The sequence below is a fragment of the Miscanthus floridulus genome, chromosome 16, assembly GCF_019320115.1.
Source record: "Miscanthus floridulus cultivar M001 chromosome 16, ASM1932011v1, whole genome shotgun sequence".
Lineage (NCBI taxonomy): Eukaryota > Viridiplantae > Streptophyta > Magnoliopsida > Poales > Poaceae > Miscanthus > Miscanthus floridulus.
In genome coordinates, this window is record NC_089595.1 from 107,430,359 (window position 1) to 107,446,854 (window position 16,496).

The 16,496-nt window shown below is 45.4% G+C and overlaps 2 protein-coding genes across 2 annotated transcripts; one reads left to right on the forward strand and one right to left on the reverse strand.

Annotated features, from left to right (window-relative positions):
- The first annotated feature begins 964 nt into the window (after positions 1 to 964).
- On the forward strand, positions 965 to 6,412 carry LOC136510060 (transcription initiation factor IIB-like). Its single transcript, XM_066504634.1, has 2 exons — positions 965 to 977; positions 5,469 to 6,412. The coding sequence occupies exons 1-2, from the start codon at positions 965 to 967 to the stop codon at positions 6,410 to 6,412; spliced, it is 957 nt and encodes a 318-aa protein (XP_066360731.1).
- A 1,561-nt stretch (positions 6,413 to 7,973) lies between these two features.
- Positions 7,974 to 15,927, reverse strand: LOC136511218 (pistil-specific extensin-like protein). Its single transcript, XM_066505378.1, has 2 exons — positions 15,562 to 15,927; positions 7,974 to 8,084 (listed from the first exon to the last, which is right to left on the reverse strand). The coding sequence occupies exons 1-2, from the start codon at positions 15,925 to 15,927 to the stop codon at positions 7,974 to 7,976; spliced, it is 477 nt and encodes a 158-aa protein (XP_066361475.1).
- Between the last annotated feature and the right edge of the window lie 569 nt (positions 15,928 to 16,496).

Consider the following 16,496-nt stretch of genomic DNA (forward strand, 5'->3'; position numbering starts at 1 on the left):
ACGGCTCCCTTCCGAGGCGCACTTTATACTTATCGACTCCCGGCCTGAGGTGAGCTACTCGGCTTCGCGGTCGGTCTTCAGACATGGCCAACTAAGAGAGAGGCATGCGTTCAACATGAATAGGAAAGGCTCCAAGATTCAGTCCTTAATCGACACAGACGGAGTCACTGCAAACCGGCAAGCCTCCGTCCGGTCTTCATTTCAAATTAAGACTGGTTCTTTTCCACGATAACAAATATAGCCAATCGTGCCATATGTATCTTCCTATATCTCGCAGGTGACAGGAAATCACCTGACTTCTACCGTGTTTAAGCAGGGCTAAGCACTACACAAACCTGAGCTATATAGGATTCAGGGTAACAATATCTGGACAAGGATTGGATAACCAATGCAGCAAGTGTTTGCATCCAACACCTAAACTTAATGCAACAATATATATATATGTAACAATAATACTTTAACTGCATTTCGAAAATTAGGATGCTTAATATGCTCCAGGGCTTGCCTTTCACAAAGTTGCATGGACGGTGATCCGGGCACTCAACAGCGACCTCGTCTGGCACTTCTTCTGAAGGCTGCACCTCCTGAACCTCCGGTGTCGGCTGCTGCTGCTCGCTCGGTTCCTCGAATTCCAGCAGTGTTACTCCTTCTGGTACACCTATTGCATGCCGATGCACGAGATAAATATCATGGATGCATAAGGAATGACATGATGCTCATGATGAATGAATCACAGTAAGTGTTTACGAAAACATCACTGGACACCCGTTTACCGAGTAAAATAGCTCTATTCAAATCACTTTAAGCATGTATCTAACTTAACTTAAAGAACAAGATCAACTTACCTAACTTGCATAACCTAAGATAAAGATGCTCATCTTTAGTTAAAGGCCTAACACCTAGGAACATTACCACAAACTTAGAAATAGTAAAGGCATACATAAATTAACATTTAAAGTTTTATATGCACACAAGTAGTCCCTTAATTCAATCACAACAAGAGTTCTACAATTCCAAATGACTTGCATGAGAACATTCTGGAAAGCTTATGAAATTCTCTACAAATCAATTGTAAACATCAAAGCATGATTCTTACGTTAACCAAATCGAATTCCAGTAAACCTAGAATCTGTCCAGAAATGACAGGGTTACTAACTTAATTATTTAATGATGATGCAAAAGCATAATTGGACCAAACCAAGTTTACCAACATGTTTTGCATACCAGAGAAACATCAGAAAGCATAGTGCCAACTTCTAAACAATTTATTTAATGCCCTTTTCTAATTTCTTTAGTTAATTAGGTGATTAAAGCAATATATAGTAAAAATGTTCATAAAAATCTACAAAAATTACAGTAGCTATCTCATGCTTCACATAGACTACCATAAAAATTTCAAAGCCACTGGGTAAGCAGAACTTGCTGTATCCAAAATAACAGGTGGCATGTCTATTTTTAGCATAATTAGGAAACCCTATTGAAAAGTGTCAAGCAACAGATTTCTCATTTTCCTAGTATCATTCTAGTATAAGAACAGCACTCACCAATTTTTACCTTTACTGGATCTATAGAAAAATTATGAAAATTCACACAAGATCTATCCATGCAAACAAGAGAATTTTCTATCTCCTACATACAGTGTCCAAAATATATAAAAATTTAACTACAAGCTATTCATGATATGAGCAATACACCATAAAAATTTCATGCCATTTGGAGCTACATAGAAAAAGATATAATTACCCCTATTTCTTACATGATTAAAAGAGATAAATAGAAACTCCCATTTTCATAACAGAACATGGCATAAATCATATTTTTAATATAAACTAATCATTATCATGAACTCAACAAAATTGGAACCACATCATTTGGATCTACCATCTAGGAGCTACATATTTTTGAATATATACACAAATCTATGAAAAGAATAAAACAAAACACAAATAAGAAAACCTATCTCAGCTACTGGGCCGGCCCAAAAGAACAGCGGCCCGTGAAGCGCGCTAGCTCGGCCCAAAACGCGGCGCAGCCCAGGCTGGCTCCCGCCTTCGGCTCGGCGACTGACGAGTGGGACCCGCGCAACAGAGACAGACAGCCAGACTGGGGAGGAGAAGGAGACGGCGGCGCAACTCGTCACCGGTGGCTCCTCCGGCGAGTCCAGCAGTACTACGATGTTCACCTCGTTCGTGCGCATCTAGCGGTGCCCTCAATCGAAACTATTGTTGCGGCTACAGGGGGTGGCGACGAGCATGGCGGTGCACGGCCATGGCAGGGCTGGCTCCGGCGAGACTACGGCGCCACGGCTCGAATGGGTGACCCTACGAGCATCAGTGGCATGCACTGAACCTAGCGCAAGGCAGAGGAGGGATGGCAAGGGCGCGAGGACAGTTGGCCGCGTGGAGCGCCAACTCCGGCGAGGTCAGCCATGGCGGCGGTGGAAGAAACGACGAATTCGTCCTTACCAAGGTTCAAGTGGACCGACTGAACGGTGGAGGTGATAGAGGGGATCACGGCGAGGCTCTGGGCAAATTGGGCAACGTGTTTTTGCCAAGGGGCATGAGCTAGGCGAGGGTGAAGGTTCGGCCGGCAATGGCGGACGGCTGTGGCTCGGCGCTACGCGTGGGGAAGGCGAGAGGGAAGCAAATGGGGCTGGCGAGTGCGTCGGGCAAGCGCTGGCCCTCTTCTGGAGCGCGGACGCGCAACATGGTGGCGTCGGCAGAGCATGAACACCACGCGGCGAGCGGCTCCTGCGCCGGTCGGCCACCGTGTTCACTGAACGTTTTCTGAAACTTTTCGATTCAGTGCTCGATGACTATGACTGATAGTGTGATTTCAACGATGCATAACTCCCAAACGGTGGCGATCTGGTTCATGGTCTAGTTAACAAAATTGAAGACCTAAGTGAATACTACAACTTCTTCAATTGGAGCTCGAGTTGGTTCGGCCTGGTTAGGGAGATACAAGCCTCCAAACATTGGTACACGAAACTGTAAAACACTTAAGGACTTAGAAAAATTTCTAAGTATGAAATCAGCATGAAATTCTGACTTGTGGGCCATGTTTGAGCTTGTTCTAGCCATTTTCATGAGATGATCATAAAACAACTTTTGTTCCTTGATAAATTAGCTACAACTTTGGTAAAGAGTGCACATCCATGCAAAGTCTCTAAGTTGGTCTTTTGAATCAGTCAAATAGTGACACACTAAGGGTCAATTCCAGTCAAACCTCCACTTGAGGGCATTTTTGTCATTTTGATCTACATGAACAATGTCCAAACAATTACCCTAAGTGTAGTTAAGGTGTATTAGACCCTAATCAACCACTTTACACAAGTGCAATACCCATGTCAAATGATCACATGTAATGAAACAACAAAACAAGCAATTCACCCAAATGTTGCAATGCAATGTTTCACATGTTTCATGACTTTGTTGTTATTTTACACTTGTCTCATTACTACCATATTGCCATGTTTCAAGGTATGAGAAATTCATGTTGCATTCACAGGTTACACCATTACTATTCACAACAATCAAGTATGAAACACCACAGTTGAAAATGTTGCATATGCATGTTTCAGTAACAATGGCATGATGAGATAGATGATGCACATGTTTATGAAATGAAATGCAATTTAGCGGAAGCCAAACACCTAGGGTGTTACAGGGTGCTTCTGGGGGAACCAGAGGTGATCGAGGACGGTGAACCATGAATACTTCTCGTGTGTGAATTGTTCTGTTATTGGTGTTGGTTTCCACACTGTCAGAGTTGTTGATGATTTTAGTAGAGGCTTCAAGGTCGCAGATTGAGTCTCCTTCTTGATAGGGTAGAATTGCTATAGCCGTCGTGCCGGCTAGTTGGGTACCGCTGTCTTCAGGAACAGAACCTGGCCAGTGGGCGATGCAGTCTTGAGATGTTATAGTTAGTACGAGGCCTTCCTGAGCTCCTTTTAGTGGTATTCTCAGCATCAGATCGAGGGATCCTTCGGGCCGTGTCTGATAAGATTTTGCCATGTTGTAGAGTCCGAACGGAAAGGGTTCTGACTTCTTGAAAGAACTCTGAGTATACTCCGAGTTGTATTCTTGATAGGCCGAGGTCGCGTTCTGGAGCCCCGCCGGAAAAGAACTCGGTTTCCCGAAAGAACTCGGGTAAGACTCCATCTCGGATGCGGAGCCTGAGTTTGAGTCGGATGCGCAAAGCCGCGAAATCTGAGTTTGATCGGACACCACGAGCTGCGCGAATCTTTCGGTGAGTTGATCTGTCGTAGTCGTCGAAATAAAAAGGTCTTCATGATGATCCGAATCTTCGAGGAGACGGATTCGGAGCTTGCCTTCGTCGCCTGCCTCGCAGATCCATGAACCGAAGATGAAGGTTGATCCCATCGAGAAGATCATGTTGTAGAGGTCCGTCGAGCTCTCGGATGCAAATTCGCCGAAAGCCCCTACCTGGCGCGCCAACTGTCGATGTTTCACCACCGATAGCCTGCCACGGGGGTACCCGAGGCAGTATGTTCGGGCTTCAGCGTATGCAGAACTCGACGATAAACGCAAGAGACAGTCGATTTATCCTGGTTCAGACCCTCGATCGTGTTCGAGTAATAGCCCTACGTCCAGTCGGCGTTAGCCTTTGCGTTGGATTAATTGTAAAGTGTTGTGTTGCCCTGTCTGCAGGAACTCCGCCCTCCTTTATATAGTCAGGAGGCCAGAATCCTAGTCGATTTATAATAAGATTCCTAGTAGGATTACAGAATAATACTACTACTAAATTTACAGGGAAAGAAATCCTAGTTAGACTAGATCTTCTCCGTACATTATGGGGTACCCGGTGGGTCCCATATCGACAGGTTCATAAGACTTCTTCGCTCCAAGAATAACTTGAGCTAAATCATTCCTTCAGAGTGTATCCAAACAACCTTCTAGCTAATAGCTAGCAGTCAATTGTTAGCCAGCTAATATTAGCTATGTGTTATTAGCTAACTAACCACTGTCACCTAATTGATCCACGACCTAAGATACCCAGATAGGTGGTGATTCATAGCTCTGCTTGTATTGTTGCGAGTCCAAAAAAAAAATTTGGGTGAATACACAACGTAGCCGTGAGCCGATTGGCACATCACTCGAGCTGCCGAGCATCTTTCATCCGACCGATCGGAGCCATTGCTCCACGGTTTTTATTTTTTTCCCCCGGGCGTCCGACTCCGATCTCTCCTCGCTTTCCGACACCGACTTTGACCCGCGGATCCCCTAAGCCCCGGAGCAACCGACCTAACCCGTCTATAAATTCAGCCGACCCCTCCTCCTCACGAACTAATCCCCAACTCCGCCGCGACGCCGCTGCAACTTCCATCGAATTGATCTGCACCACAGCACGAGCCTTGCCCTCGCCCCAGCCTTCCCGCGGCAGCCGGCAGCCGGCAGCCTCCCCGCTCGCCCCCAAGCCTTGTCCCGGTAACTGAAGACTCTCAGCGGTAACCATGGCTGAGGAGTCGGTCTACTGCCCGGACTGCCACCGTACGACGGAGGTGGTGCTGGACCACGCTACCGGCGACACAATCTGCACCGAGTGCGCGCTCGTCCTGGAGGCGCACTACATCGACGAGGGCTCCGAGTGGCGCAACTTCGCGGACGACGGCGGCGGCGAGGACAGCGACCCGAGCCGCGTCGGTGGGCCCAACGACCCGTTCCTCTCCAACGCGCCGCTCGTCACCCGCATCGCCTACGCCCGCCCGCAGAAGACGCACGGCGAGGGCGGCCACGCGCTTCCAAGAGTGCGGGTCAGCGCCGGCGGCGGCGGCGCGGACCACGAGCAGACGCTGGTGGATGCGTTCCACGCCATCGCTGACATGGCGGACCGCCTCGGCCTCGTCGCCACCATCCGGGACCGCGCGAAGGACGTCTACAAGAGGCTGGACGAGGCCAAGGCGTGCCCCACGAGGGGCAAGAAGAGGGACGTGTTCTACGCCGCGTGCCTCTACGTCGCGTGCCGCAACGAGGGCAAGCCGCGGACGTACAAGGAGCTGGCCACGGTCACCGCCGCCGGCGCCGCCGCCAAGAAGGAGATCGGCAAGATGACCACGCTCATCAAGAAGGTGCTCGGGGAGGAGGCCGGGCAGGTGATGGACATCGGCGTCGTCCGCGCCGCCGACTACATGCGCCTCTTCTGCTCCCGGCTCGGGATGGGCAACCAGGAGATGCGCGCCGCGCAGGAGGCCGCGCGGAGGCTCGAGAACGGCCTCGACGTGCGGCGCAACCCCGAGTCCATCGCGGCCGCCATTAGCTACATGGTCGTACAGCGCGCCGGTGCCGGCAAGACCGTCCGCGACGTGTCCATGGCCACCGGCGTCGCCGAGGCCACCATCAAGGAGGCGCACAAGGACCTCACCCCGCACGCGGACATGCTCTTTGCCTAGAAGGCGCGTGTCCTTTTGGATGCGTTTGCTGGCGATCTTGGCATGTCGGCCGACGGCCGTGTTCTTGGTTCTTGGCATCATGGCGCATATTTTTTACATGTCCGTGTTCCTAGCAACGAGAACGTGTGCGTGAACTTGTGAACTGTTAAGTTTCTGTTGGACTTCGATTCTAAGTACCATTCATTCGTGAATCCGTGCTTTGATTCGAGTGAATCCAAATTCATGGACCGATCATCTGAGATGCTTGCTGAATGCCAAGTGATCACGATTCATGAATGACTTCGTGATGTACGTAACTCATGCATGTCTTGGCAGCATGGATGCAAAACGGGAAGCTTGTTCTTGTGGGAATCTGACGAATTGATGTCCAGGATGATGCATGTCTGGCATGGCATTGAGGGAAGTTACTCGACTAGTACTACACCGAGTTAGTACTTGACATGCATATCAATCCATTGAAAGGAACTGGCAGGGGTTGCTGCTGCACTGATGTTATTAAGCCACGTTAGTTGGTGTGGCTACTGCTGCATTGTTGGCCTGACTGTTCTCACATTACAGTGTCTGTGATGAATTGATATCACAGTGCTACTGCTCTTCGATAGACCTGCTCATGGCCCAGGCCAGGGCTGGAAAGGCCTGGCTAGAATTTTGACCAAATTCCTGTCAAAAAAATATTTTAATAAAAGAAAACTCCTTTCCAAAACATATATTAATAAAGACTAATGTGACAGGGCTCTGCTCGGGTTCTACTTAGAGCAGCTTCTACGATGAAGCTAAAATCGTTTTGTGTTAAGTATGAGGAGCCTGCAAAAGCCATGAGGGAAGCCATATTTTTGGGGCTCCAGCATGCTAACAAAACAATTTTGGTTTATCTGGACTCCTTGCAAGGAGTCGTTTTTTAATGCATGTTTAGCACGGCTCCACGAAAAGAGCTCTAAGAAGCCGGAGCCGTGACAAAGAAACCCTAAATAATGCAATGTATGCATAATAATTTAAATTTACATCCTTTGTTATGTGGGGCTAAACATTAGAAGATAAGTACTTTCTTTGTCCTGTAATATAAGTGTATTTTATAGATTTTAGGATGGATTAAAAGAGAACACAAAAGATGTATGTATTTTTATTTTATCTTATAATCGGTCGCTATCGTTAACATCATAATGGTGATTGATCGATAAATGACAAGTAGCAATATAATATTTACCAAATGGAAAAAGTCTACATAACCCCCTGACATATACAGGATGATCTACATAACCCCTGAACTATAAAACCAGGTATTGTACACATTAAACTTCGCAAAGCAAGGCAAATAACCCCTGTAGTGGTTTTGCTAAGTGGTTTTGCATATGTGGCATTCCACGCTGGCATGTCTTTGATGACGTGGTGTCCAGGCCCACCTATCAGCCCACACTACCGCTGCTCCACGCACCACGACGCCGACCGCACGCACGCGGTGCTGCTGTCCCTACTGTGGATGCGCCATGTCCTGGCACTCGCCACTGCACCGCCGCCGCCAGTCATGCGCACACGTCGTTCCTGTCCTCGCCGCTTGCGCTCGTCATCGTCTTCTGCTTGCGCACGCGTTGCTCCTGTCCAATTCCTCTGGGCAGCGGACGGCCTCAGAGCCGGCAGCAAGCTTCGGCGGCGATGACGATTGGCCGGGACGGAGCTGCAGGCGCATGGCTTCTAACAGACAGCCACTAGCCCACTACCATTCATGTCGTCTACGTGTACTCTCTCCAAAGCGCATATTATACGTAGCCTATACGTAGTGGCGGATGCAGAACAGACTTAAAGGGGCTGATTTCTTCTTCTTCCTCTCTCTCTATTTTTCTTTTTGTCTTCACCTCTTCTTCTTCCTCACCCTCCCCATTACTAGTAGAAACGGGCTTTACTTCCGGTTGGAAAACCCCTTCAGTCCCGGTTTCTCAACCGAGAGCACGAATCCGGAACTAAAGGGCCCCTCCTTTAGTCCCGGCTTCTCGCCCGGGATTAAAGGTGCGGTTGGTAAGACCAACCGGAACTAAAGAGGCCTTCCGGCCTGGCCACGTGGAGCGACCCTTTAGTCCCGGTTGGTATTATCAACCGGGACTAAAGGTTTCCTTTTTTTCTTTTTTTTGTTTCTATTTTCAATTGATGATTCGTTTTGGTTTTCGAATAGGTTTTCGAATACGCATTCTACGCTGCTAGTAATATACGTATTCTACACGTTTATAATGTTCGAACATTTTGTACAAACTAAAGTATAAAACTAACGTATATATTACATGCATATGCATATATTGTACGTTATTTTATGTATATAATATATATATATATATATATATATATATATATATATATATATATATATATATATATATATTACAAATAAAGCTTGTATTGTATATTCTATCATATCCTTGGGATAACAAATTTACTCCATCTGGTTTGGCTTCCATGTTTCGTTGACGTCATTGGCCCCGTTCGCTTGTCTTAAATTTGGCTTGTTCGGCTTGTTTTTTCAGCCAGAACAGTGTTTTTCTCTCACAACAATTCAGCTAGAACAGTGTTTTTCAGCCAGTTTCAGCCAAAGTTCAGACCAGCGAACGGGGCCATTGTAGAACTCGCCGGCGGGGTTGAGGACCTGATTATTAAAAAATACTGCTATGGTCTCTTGAATTGTTTTCAGTTGGTCACGTCGTATGACTTTTTCCTTCAACTATAGAGTCTTCAATAAAAGTTAAAGGAAAAGTATTAATATATATATATATATATGTGTGTGTGTTGGTCACGTGATTACTTATATATATGAGCAACAAAAGAAATTATGAATATATGAATATATTTATATAACATACTTTGAGGATCTCTTTAGGAGTTCTTTTTGCGTACGCCATGATGAACTCGCAAATATAGTATCCGCAGTAGTTGTTCCCCTGTTCTTGCCTCAGAACCCACTTTTACGAGAAAAAAGATCCGGTGAATTGAAAGCATGCATGGTGTTAATTGAATTATATATATATATATATATATATATATATATATATATATATATATATATATATATATATATATATATATATATATATATATAAATGTAGCTAGTACTTACTTTGTGTGCGATTATATTCAGTGGCGCCTTGCAATGTTTCATGTGGTGTTCCTCAATGAAACTTTTTCAAACACTGCGCCCAATAAAATAAAAAATTAATTTAGCCTTTAATAATTGTTGCAGTTAAGAGATCGGGGTATATATAGTTGCTAGAGAGACTAAATTATCCTTGGATAATATCTATCATGTCTTGGTACTCTGTTTGCTCTTTTCTTAACGAGTCTAAGATGCTCAACCGACTATTGGCCATATCGATGACCATCAATATCCAGTGATTGCTGCATATGTTTTTATACACAAATATGATCGACATTAACTAGAGTCAATATATATATATATATATATATATATATATATATATATATATATATATGGGAGATAGCTTAGCTAGTAAGCAAATAATTGAACAAATGTTCATATGATCGACATTAATTATTTAACACTCACTTGAAGTTGTAGGGGAAGATTATGTTCTTGTTTTGTTGGTTCACTAAGAACCTCATGCGATTTTTCTCAAGTTCAGCTTTCCATTGAGGCGGGGGGTTAGGGTGTTTGAATACGACATTTGGATCAATGAAACCAACATCATTATCCTTTCTCTTTCTGAGTTCTGTCATCTCATATCTGCATATATAAAAATATAGTGTGAGGATATATAATTTGTATATATACATGTAGCTTTATATATATATACGCTTTAATAGTAGAAAATAATCACACTTACAGACAATAACAGTTAATGAGACTTTTGTTGAGAGAGTCCAGGTGGCATAGTTGGTGTAATTCTACAAACTCACATATATAACGTCATCGCCACGTAAGTAATGTTGGTTTCTAACTCTGACAGGGACAAAGACCTCTCCCCGTTCACACGCCGCCATGTACCACTTGTTTAGCAGGTACATTTGCGTACCCAGTTCACCTAAGGCCTCAGGGTTGTATAGACTCTTTCCATGTTCAAATTTCTTCCAAGGATCCACTTTCGGAGCAAATGGTCCTTCAGTGAGAACTTGGGCAAGGTCCAAACTAGTTTCCTCGTAAAACTGAGCCAGCTCCTCAAAATCGACGTCTAAGTCTAAGTTTGAACCATATTCATTACGAACGACAAGAGGGGGACTGATTGTTGCGATTATTATCCGAGTTGTGCAACACCTTTCCTTGGTCTAGTCTTTTTCTGCGCCGCCTCAAATGACTTAGTGAGAGAGCGGTCGTAGTCCGATTTTGGCAGGGTCTTTTGAGATTCTCGCTTTTTCTGGTCCACCTTCTTTCTTAGAAGATCTGGAGGTAGGTATAAGTACGGTTTCTCTGGGTTCTCTCTCGCTTCTCGTTGCTTTTTCATTTTTTCGAAGAAACTATCCACATCTTTTTGTACTGCAGCATTTAATTACTTTTCACTTTTCTCGTAAGACAATTTTTGGGGAATAACTGGATTAGATGAGGCTTTCTTCTTTGCCGACTAGTGGGCCAACGGCTTCGTTTGTGGGATGGACCTCTTAGGAGCTGGCTTCTTCTTAGTCATCAAGAGAGGCGGGGAAGCCGTTGGAGACGTCCTTGGAGGCGTTGGAGACCTCCTTGGAGGTGGCGGCGGTGGCGGCGTTGCCACCTGATTTCCCGGAGTACTATGATGATCTGGAGATTGGATAATTGGACTTAGGTTGACGGAGACCCTGCTGTGTGAGTACAAAAAAGAATAATTAGGTATAAGAAATTATTATTTTTAATCATGCATGTCAATAGAAAATTAGTGAAATTTTTTTTGTTCACTTTTGTCCGCACCTATTGTCTGGCTATTGAGAAAGCGGCGGTGGACTAGAGACCCCGGGAATAATGATGTAGCGCTTGCACCATAGTATGAATGTCTTCTCTACTTCTCCTAGAGTCTTCTTCCATCACCTCTTGGAATATCAAGAGCCAGATCACTAAAACCTTTGTTAACTCTATCCACTGAGACGCTAACATATCCAGGTGGTATTATTGCTCCATGGATTCTTAGTGTCTTGGTAGGATCTGGAGGTGAAAAAACACCGAGAGCCACCATGATTGTGACATTCTCTTTTAGAATATGTAGCTCACATGATGTAAACGGTGCAGTGATGTCATCCACAGAGAAACGTAGCATTGCGTCATCTTGATTTAGCAACTCCGTGGAAGCGCAGCTGCTTTTCAACTGATTAGAGGGGCTAATATTAATGTTGATTCTTAGATCTGATGCCTGCCTTTGGGCACTCATTGCTATTTGCACCTGCTTTATGATTTCGTCCTGCATTCTAGCTTGTATGTTTTTTTCGCGCTCTTGTGCTTGAAGCAACGCCTCCCGTGACTCACGAACATATTCCTCCAACCTGTTGATCCGCGCTGCTTCCTCATCCTTCCTTCTCTGCCGGCTTCTATAGGTATCTCTGTCGTTAGGGAAACCATGCTTCTAAGAAATATTCCGTCCTAAACCTCTTGTTCGGCCACTGTGTTCAACAGTCCTGATGGCATACGTCAGTTAATCCTTCTCTCTATTGGGCCTGAACGCACCAATAGCTTTAGCTTGTAGAGCATAAGATAATCTTTGTGTTGCTCTTTCGAGTTTTGGGCCATGAACCAGCTTCCCGGTCTCTAGGTCCAGTCTTCCCCCATGAGCGAAAACTAATTCTTTGCGTGTTTGGGCCAATTGAGTGATTCTGGTGTGATACCCTTGGCAAGAATGTCCGCTTCTATTTTCCCACTTGGGAATGGCAGTCGCGTAGCCACCAGATCCCATGCCATGGTGGTATACCTTTTGTCGGGCATTCTCTTGGTTCCTTCTCACCCATTCCTCACCCTCTTCCAATGTCTTGTACTATACAAAATCATTCCAGTAGGGACTCAACTTCGTGAGCGGGCCCCTAGTATTGAAATTGGGCGTTAGGTTCTTCTTGACGTATTTCGTGTATAGGGATTTCTTCCAAGTCTGAAATTGTGTGGCCATCTTCTTCATAGCCCACTTTCGAACTAGCTCCTTCAATTCATCATCGTTGATATCATCATAATCATCCGCTTGCAACGTGAAATGTTGAAGGATATCATCCCAAATTAAATTCTTATTAAGATCAGAGACAAAACTAACATGAGGATCGTTGATCTTTTGCTTCCATTCATGGGCACTGATCGGAAGTCTGTCCCTTACAAGGTGTAACAGAACCGACCAATTATACGAAATTAAGTAAGAAAATCATCCACCAGAGCAGACGATTGAACAAACTTAAGCCCGTATAACCCGGTAGTCCGTGAAATCATGAAGGATTTCAAACCAACTCGTGTCCCAGCCATGATCGTAATAAGTTTAGCGGTCACCATCACATATTACATAAAAGTTCGCAATCTCAAATACATCAGAGTTTCAACATAGTTATTACAAAACCAGTTCGAATGAAAGTAGCGGAAGTCATTTGTTCAAACCACACACACACGCGGAGTTTAAATATAGTGCTAGCGAATGATCATCTCCAACAAAAGCATCAGACGAGACATAAGGAATGACCATGCCCATGGTCCTAAACATCACCCATCGCAGGATAAAGGCAGTTGATACAGTAGCCGTAATACATCTGCCCATCTGCAACAAGTGGGAATAAAACCCTGAGTACGAGAAGGTACTCAGCTAGACTTACCCGACATGACCGAAAATAAATGACACCAAGGATTATGAAGGGCTTTATAGTAGGGTAGCTGACTCATTTGCAAAAAGAAGCATTTTTAGCATTTCAAGAACCTTTCTAAAAGCATTATTGCCAAGTTAATTATTATTAACCTATCAACTAGATTTGCACCTATACTAGGGTAAACATGTGATTAAGCAGATAATGATAACCAATGATCATTAAACAACTTCCATACTGTCATATTCATTATAACTGTCCAAGTGTTCCATAAATATTTACTACGATGAAGTCACTCAAGTCAAGTGCTCACTGTCCAGGAGCGATGGCGATTCGAATCGATTCCTAACCAGCTGGTGATTTATTCCTTACACAAACCTCACTCACCCGCTAAAGTGAGATATTGATCACCGAGCCAACTTTCCAGGTATCTCGAGTTTGCCAGGAACCACATGTACCCGGGGGCCGACCGACTGCACTTTGGTCTTATCATCTCGCCCCCGTGTCCTACCACACCTGCTCCGGCATAGTGTGCTGCGGGCAATCTACTCGGCCCGAAAAATCTCCCAGCTTCGCGGTTGGAAGGTACTTTATCCGGCCAGCTAAATGTAAGGCATGCGTTCAACATGACTCGAGGCCCAACAACGGTCGGTCCTTAATCGACACAGACGGAAACACTACAGTCCAAAACTCTGCAAGTCTCCGTCCGGTCTCAACTTCATTTAACACTTAGTTATACCATGACTTCATAGTCATCCAAGCAGATCCAGGTAACCACCTATAGCTCGCAGGTGACAGGAAATCACCCGACTTCTACCGGTCTAAGCCAGCTAAGCATTGACTCGACTGCGGATACCAGGGTAACAAGGATATAGTATAACAAAGGTAAACAAGGTATAATGCAGCAACGGTTGCAAACAACTCCTGAACGTAATGCATCAATTAAAGTAAAGCATTTAATTAAATAATCGCAAACCGGGAGAAAAATGCTCCGGGGCTTGCCTCTCTCGAAGGAGCTCGGACGGTGATCGGGGCACTCCAAAAGTTCCTCAACGTCCTCCTCGTCGGCTTCTGGCACTTCCTGCTGCTGCACCTCGAGCTGCTCCTCGGGCTCCTCGGGTATGACGACTGGGTTCTCGGTTTGCGATCCTGTATGATGCAATACGCGTAAGTGATTATGCAAACGGTGCATCGAAGGAGATGAATGCAATGGATATGTTTAAATGCAAGGTAGTCAACATCATCCAAGAAGCTATACTACAAGCACATGTCATCTACTGCATTCTCTGCTACTACTAATATGTTAAGTCAACATATCTTATGAAATGCTTCAAAGATACACCAAAGCTTTACTAATTTCTTAATCACACTTAAAGCAACACTTGCTTAAACCCTAATTAATAATAGGTTTGAATAGCAACATATATTTCTGATGCTCCTAAAAATCTGAGAAAATTACAGTAGCATAATACTACCCTAAACAGACTACCATAAAAATTTCATGGCATTTGGATAAGTAAACTATCCTACACAAAAATGACAAGCTATAGCATAAAAATGAGCATGAAATTACTTTGTACTATGAAAAGTGTCAAACAATAGAATTAATATTTTTCCTAGGTTCTTCATAGCATATAATGACTGTACAAAAATTATCACATGCATGTTTTATACAAAATTTGTTCTCTAGCAAAAATAACAAAACTCAGCCATTAAAAGTACTTGAACTACACCTCAAAATTTTCCCACAGCACATGCATGAAACATATTTTTCCTAGGAAGTACATGACATAATAAGATTAACAAACTTGGAATCATATTTTTCTGAAGACTATAGATTTTTCTACACATTTTTCAAGTTATCAGCAATATCCATGATTAAATAAAATCCTACAGAAGAGTATTTCAAAAATGACATGCACAATTTTTCCCCAGTAGATCTGATGATAAGGAACCTAGAAAAGTTTGTTTCAACAAATTTGGAGCAAGTTTGATCACCCAAACATTTTTCAAACCATTTTAGATTTCAAATAATAAAGAATAAAGGGAAATCAAATCACTTAAACGTTACTGGGCCAGCCCGTGGAAACGAACTGGCCCACGGCAACAACCGGCCTGCGCGGCCCGAGCGCGAGGGAGGGGGAGACGGCCCAACAGGGCGTCAGCCCACGGCCTGGCTCGGCCTGGACGGCTGAGGCAGAGAGCCCCGTCGGCGCGCGCGCTGGCGCGGCGGCGCGGCTCGGCCAGCGGCCGGTGGCCATCTCCGGCCACGGCAGCGCAAGCAAGCGAGCGCAGGAGGTTCGCGAGGCATTGGCGAATGCGAGCAGGCAGCTAAGCAGGGTGGAGAAGGGGAGGAAGGGGGAGTCCCACGGCGGCCGAGCTCGGCGACGCCATGGCCGTCGGTGGCGAGGCGCGGGGAAGCTCACCCTGGGCTCCGAAGGCGGCGCAAGCGCGAGCGTGAGTCGAGGGAAGGCGAGGCAGAGTTGTGGGCGCGAGCAATCGGGGAATGGCGCGGTGGTGCGGGAGCTCGACGCCGGTGGAGCTGCGGGCGCGGCGAGCGGCAGAGCTCGAGCTCTCGGCTCTGGAGGGGAGGAGAGGAAACGCGGGCGGGAGTGAGCGAGCGCGCGGGCACCAGCAAGTGAAGGCAGGCGCGTGGGCGCGGTGTCAGGCCGCGGCTGCCGCGCGGTGGGCGACGCTGGCGCGTGGTCGCCACGCGGTGGAATTTCTCTGCCGCGGTCGCGGCGTGGCGCAGCGACGGGCGCGCGAGTGCGGGCGAGCGGGAGGCGCGGCATGGGCCTGGGCCGGCGAAGCAGCTGCGGGAGCAAGGCGCGGCGCGAAGGCAGGCCGGGCCGCCGGTGCGGCTGGGCCGAAAACGAGGCGCAAGGCCCACAAAGGTAAAAACAAGATTTTTCAAATTAATTTGAATTCCTTTTTCATTCAAACGAATTTTTGGACTAAATCAAAGCAGTTTCAAACTTTGGGCCAAAAATAAAAGTTGCTCAAAATTTTATCCTCTACAACTTTGATTTTAATACCAACGTCCAATTCATTATAGATTTTGAATTATAAAATTAAAGTAAATTTTGACTTAAACCCTAATGTTTGGAGAATTATTTTTAAAGCAAAATTTGACAATAATTCAAATACAAACCTTGCTCCAAAAATTGTGATAAACAATTCTAGATGATTTACAATCATAACCAAACAAGTTCTACTAACCTAGCAAACAAAATCAGGGCAAAACAATTCTAACAAAGGCATGCAACATTCAGGTTTCACAACATGTTTCAGATGTTTCGAAGCAGTGTTTCACTTGTTATTCACATGATTAAGCATGTATGATTTGGATGCTTGATGATGC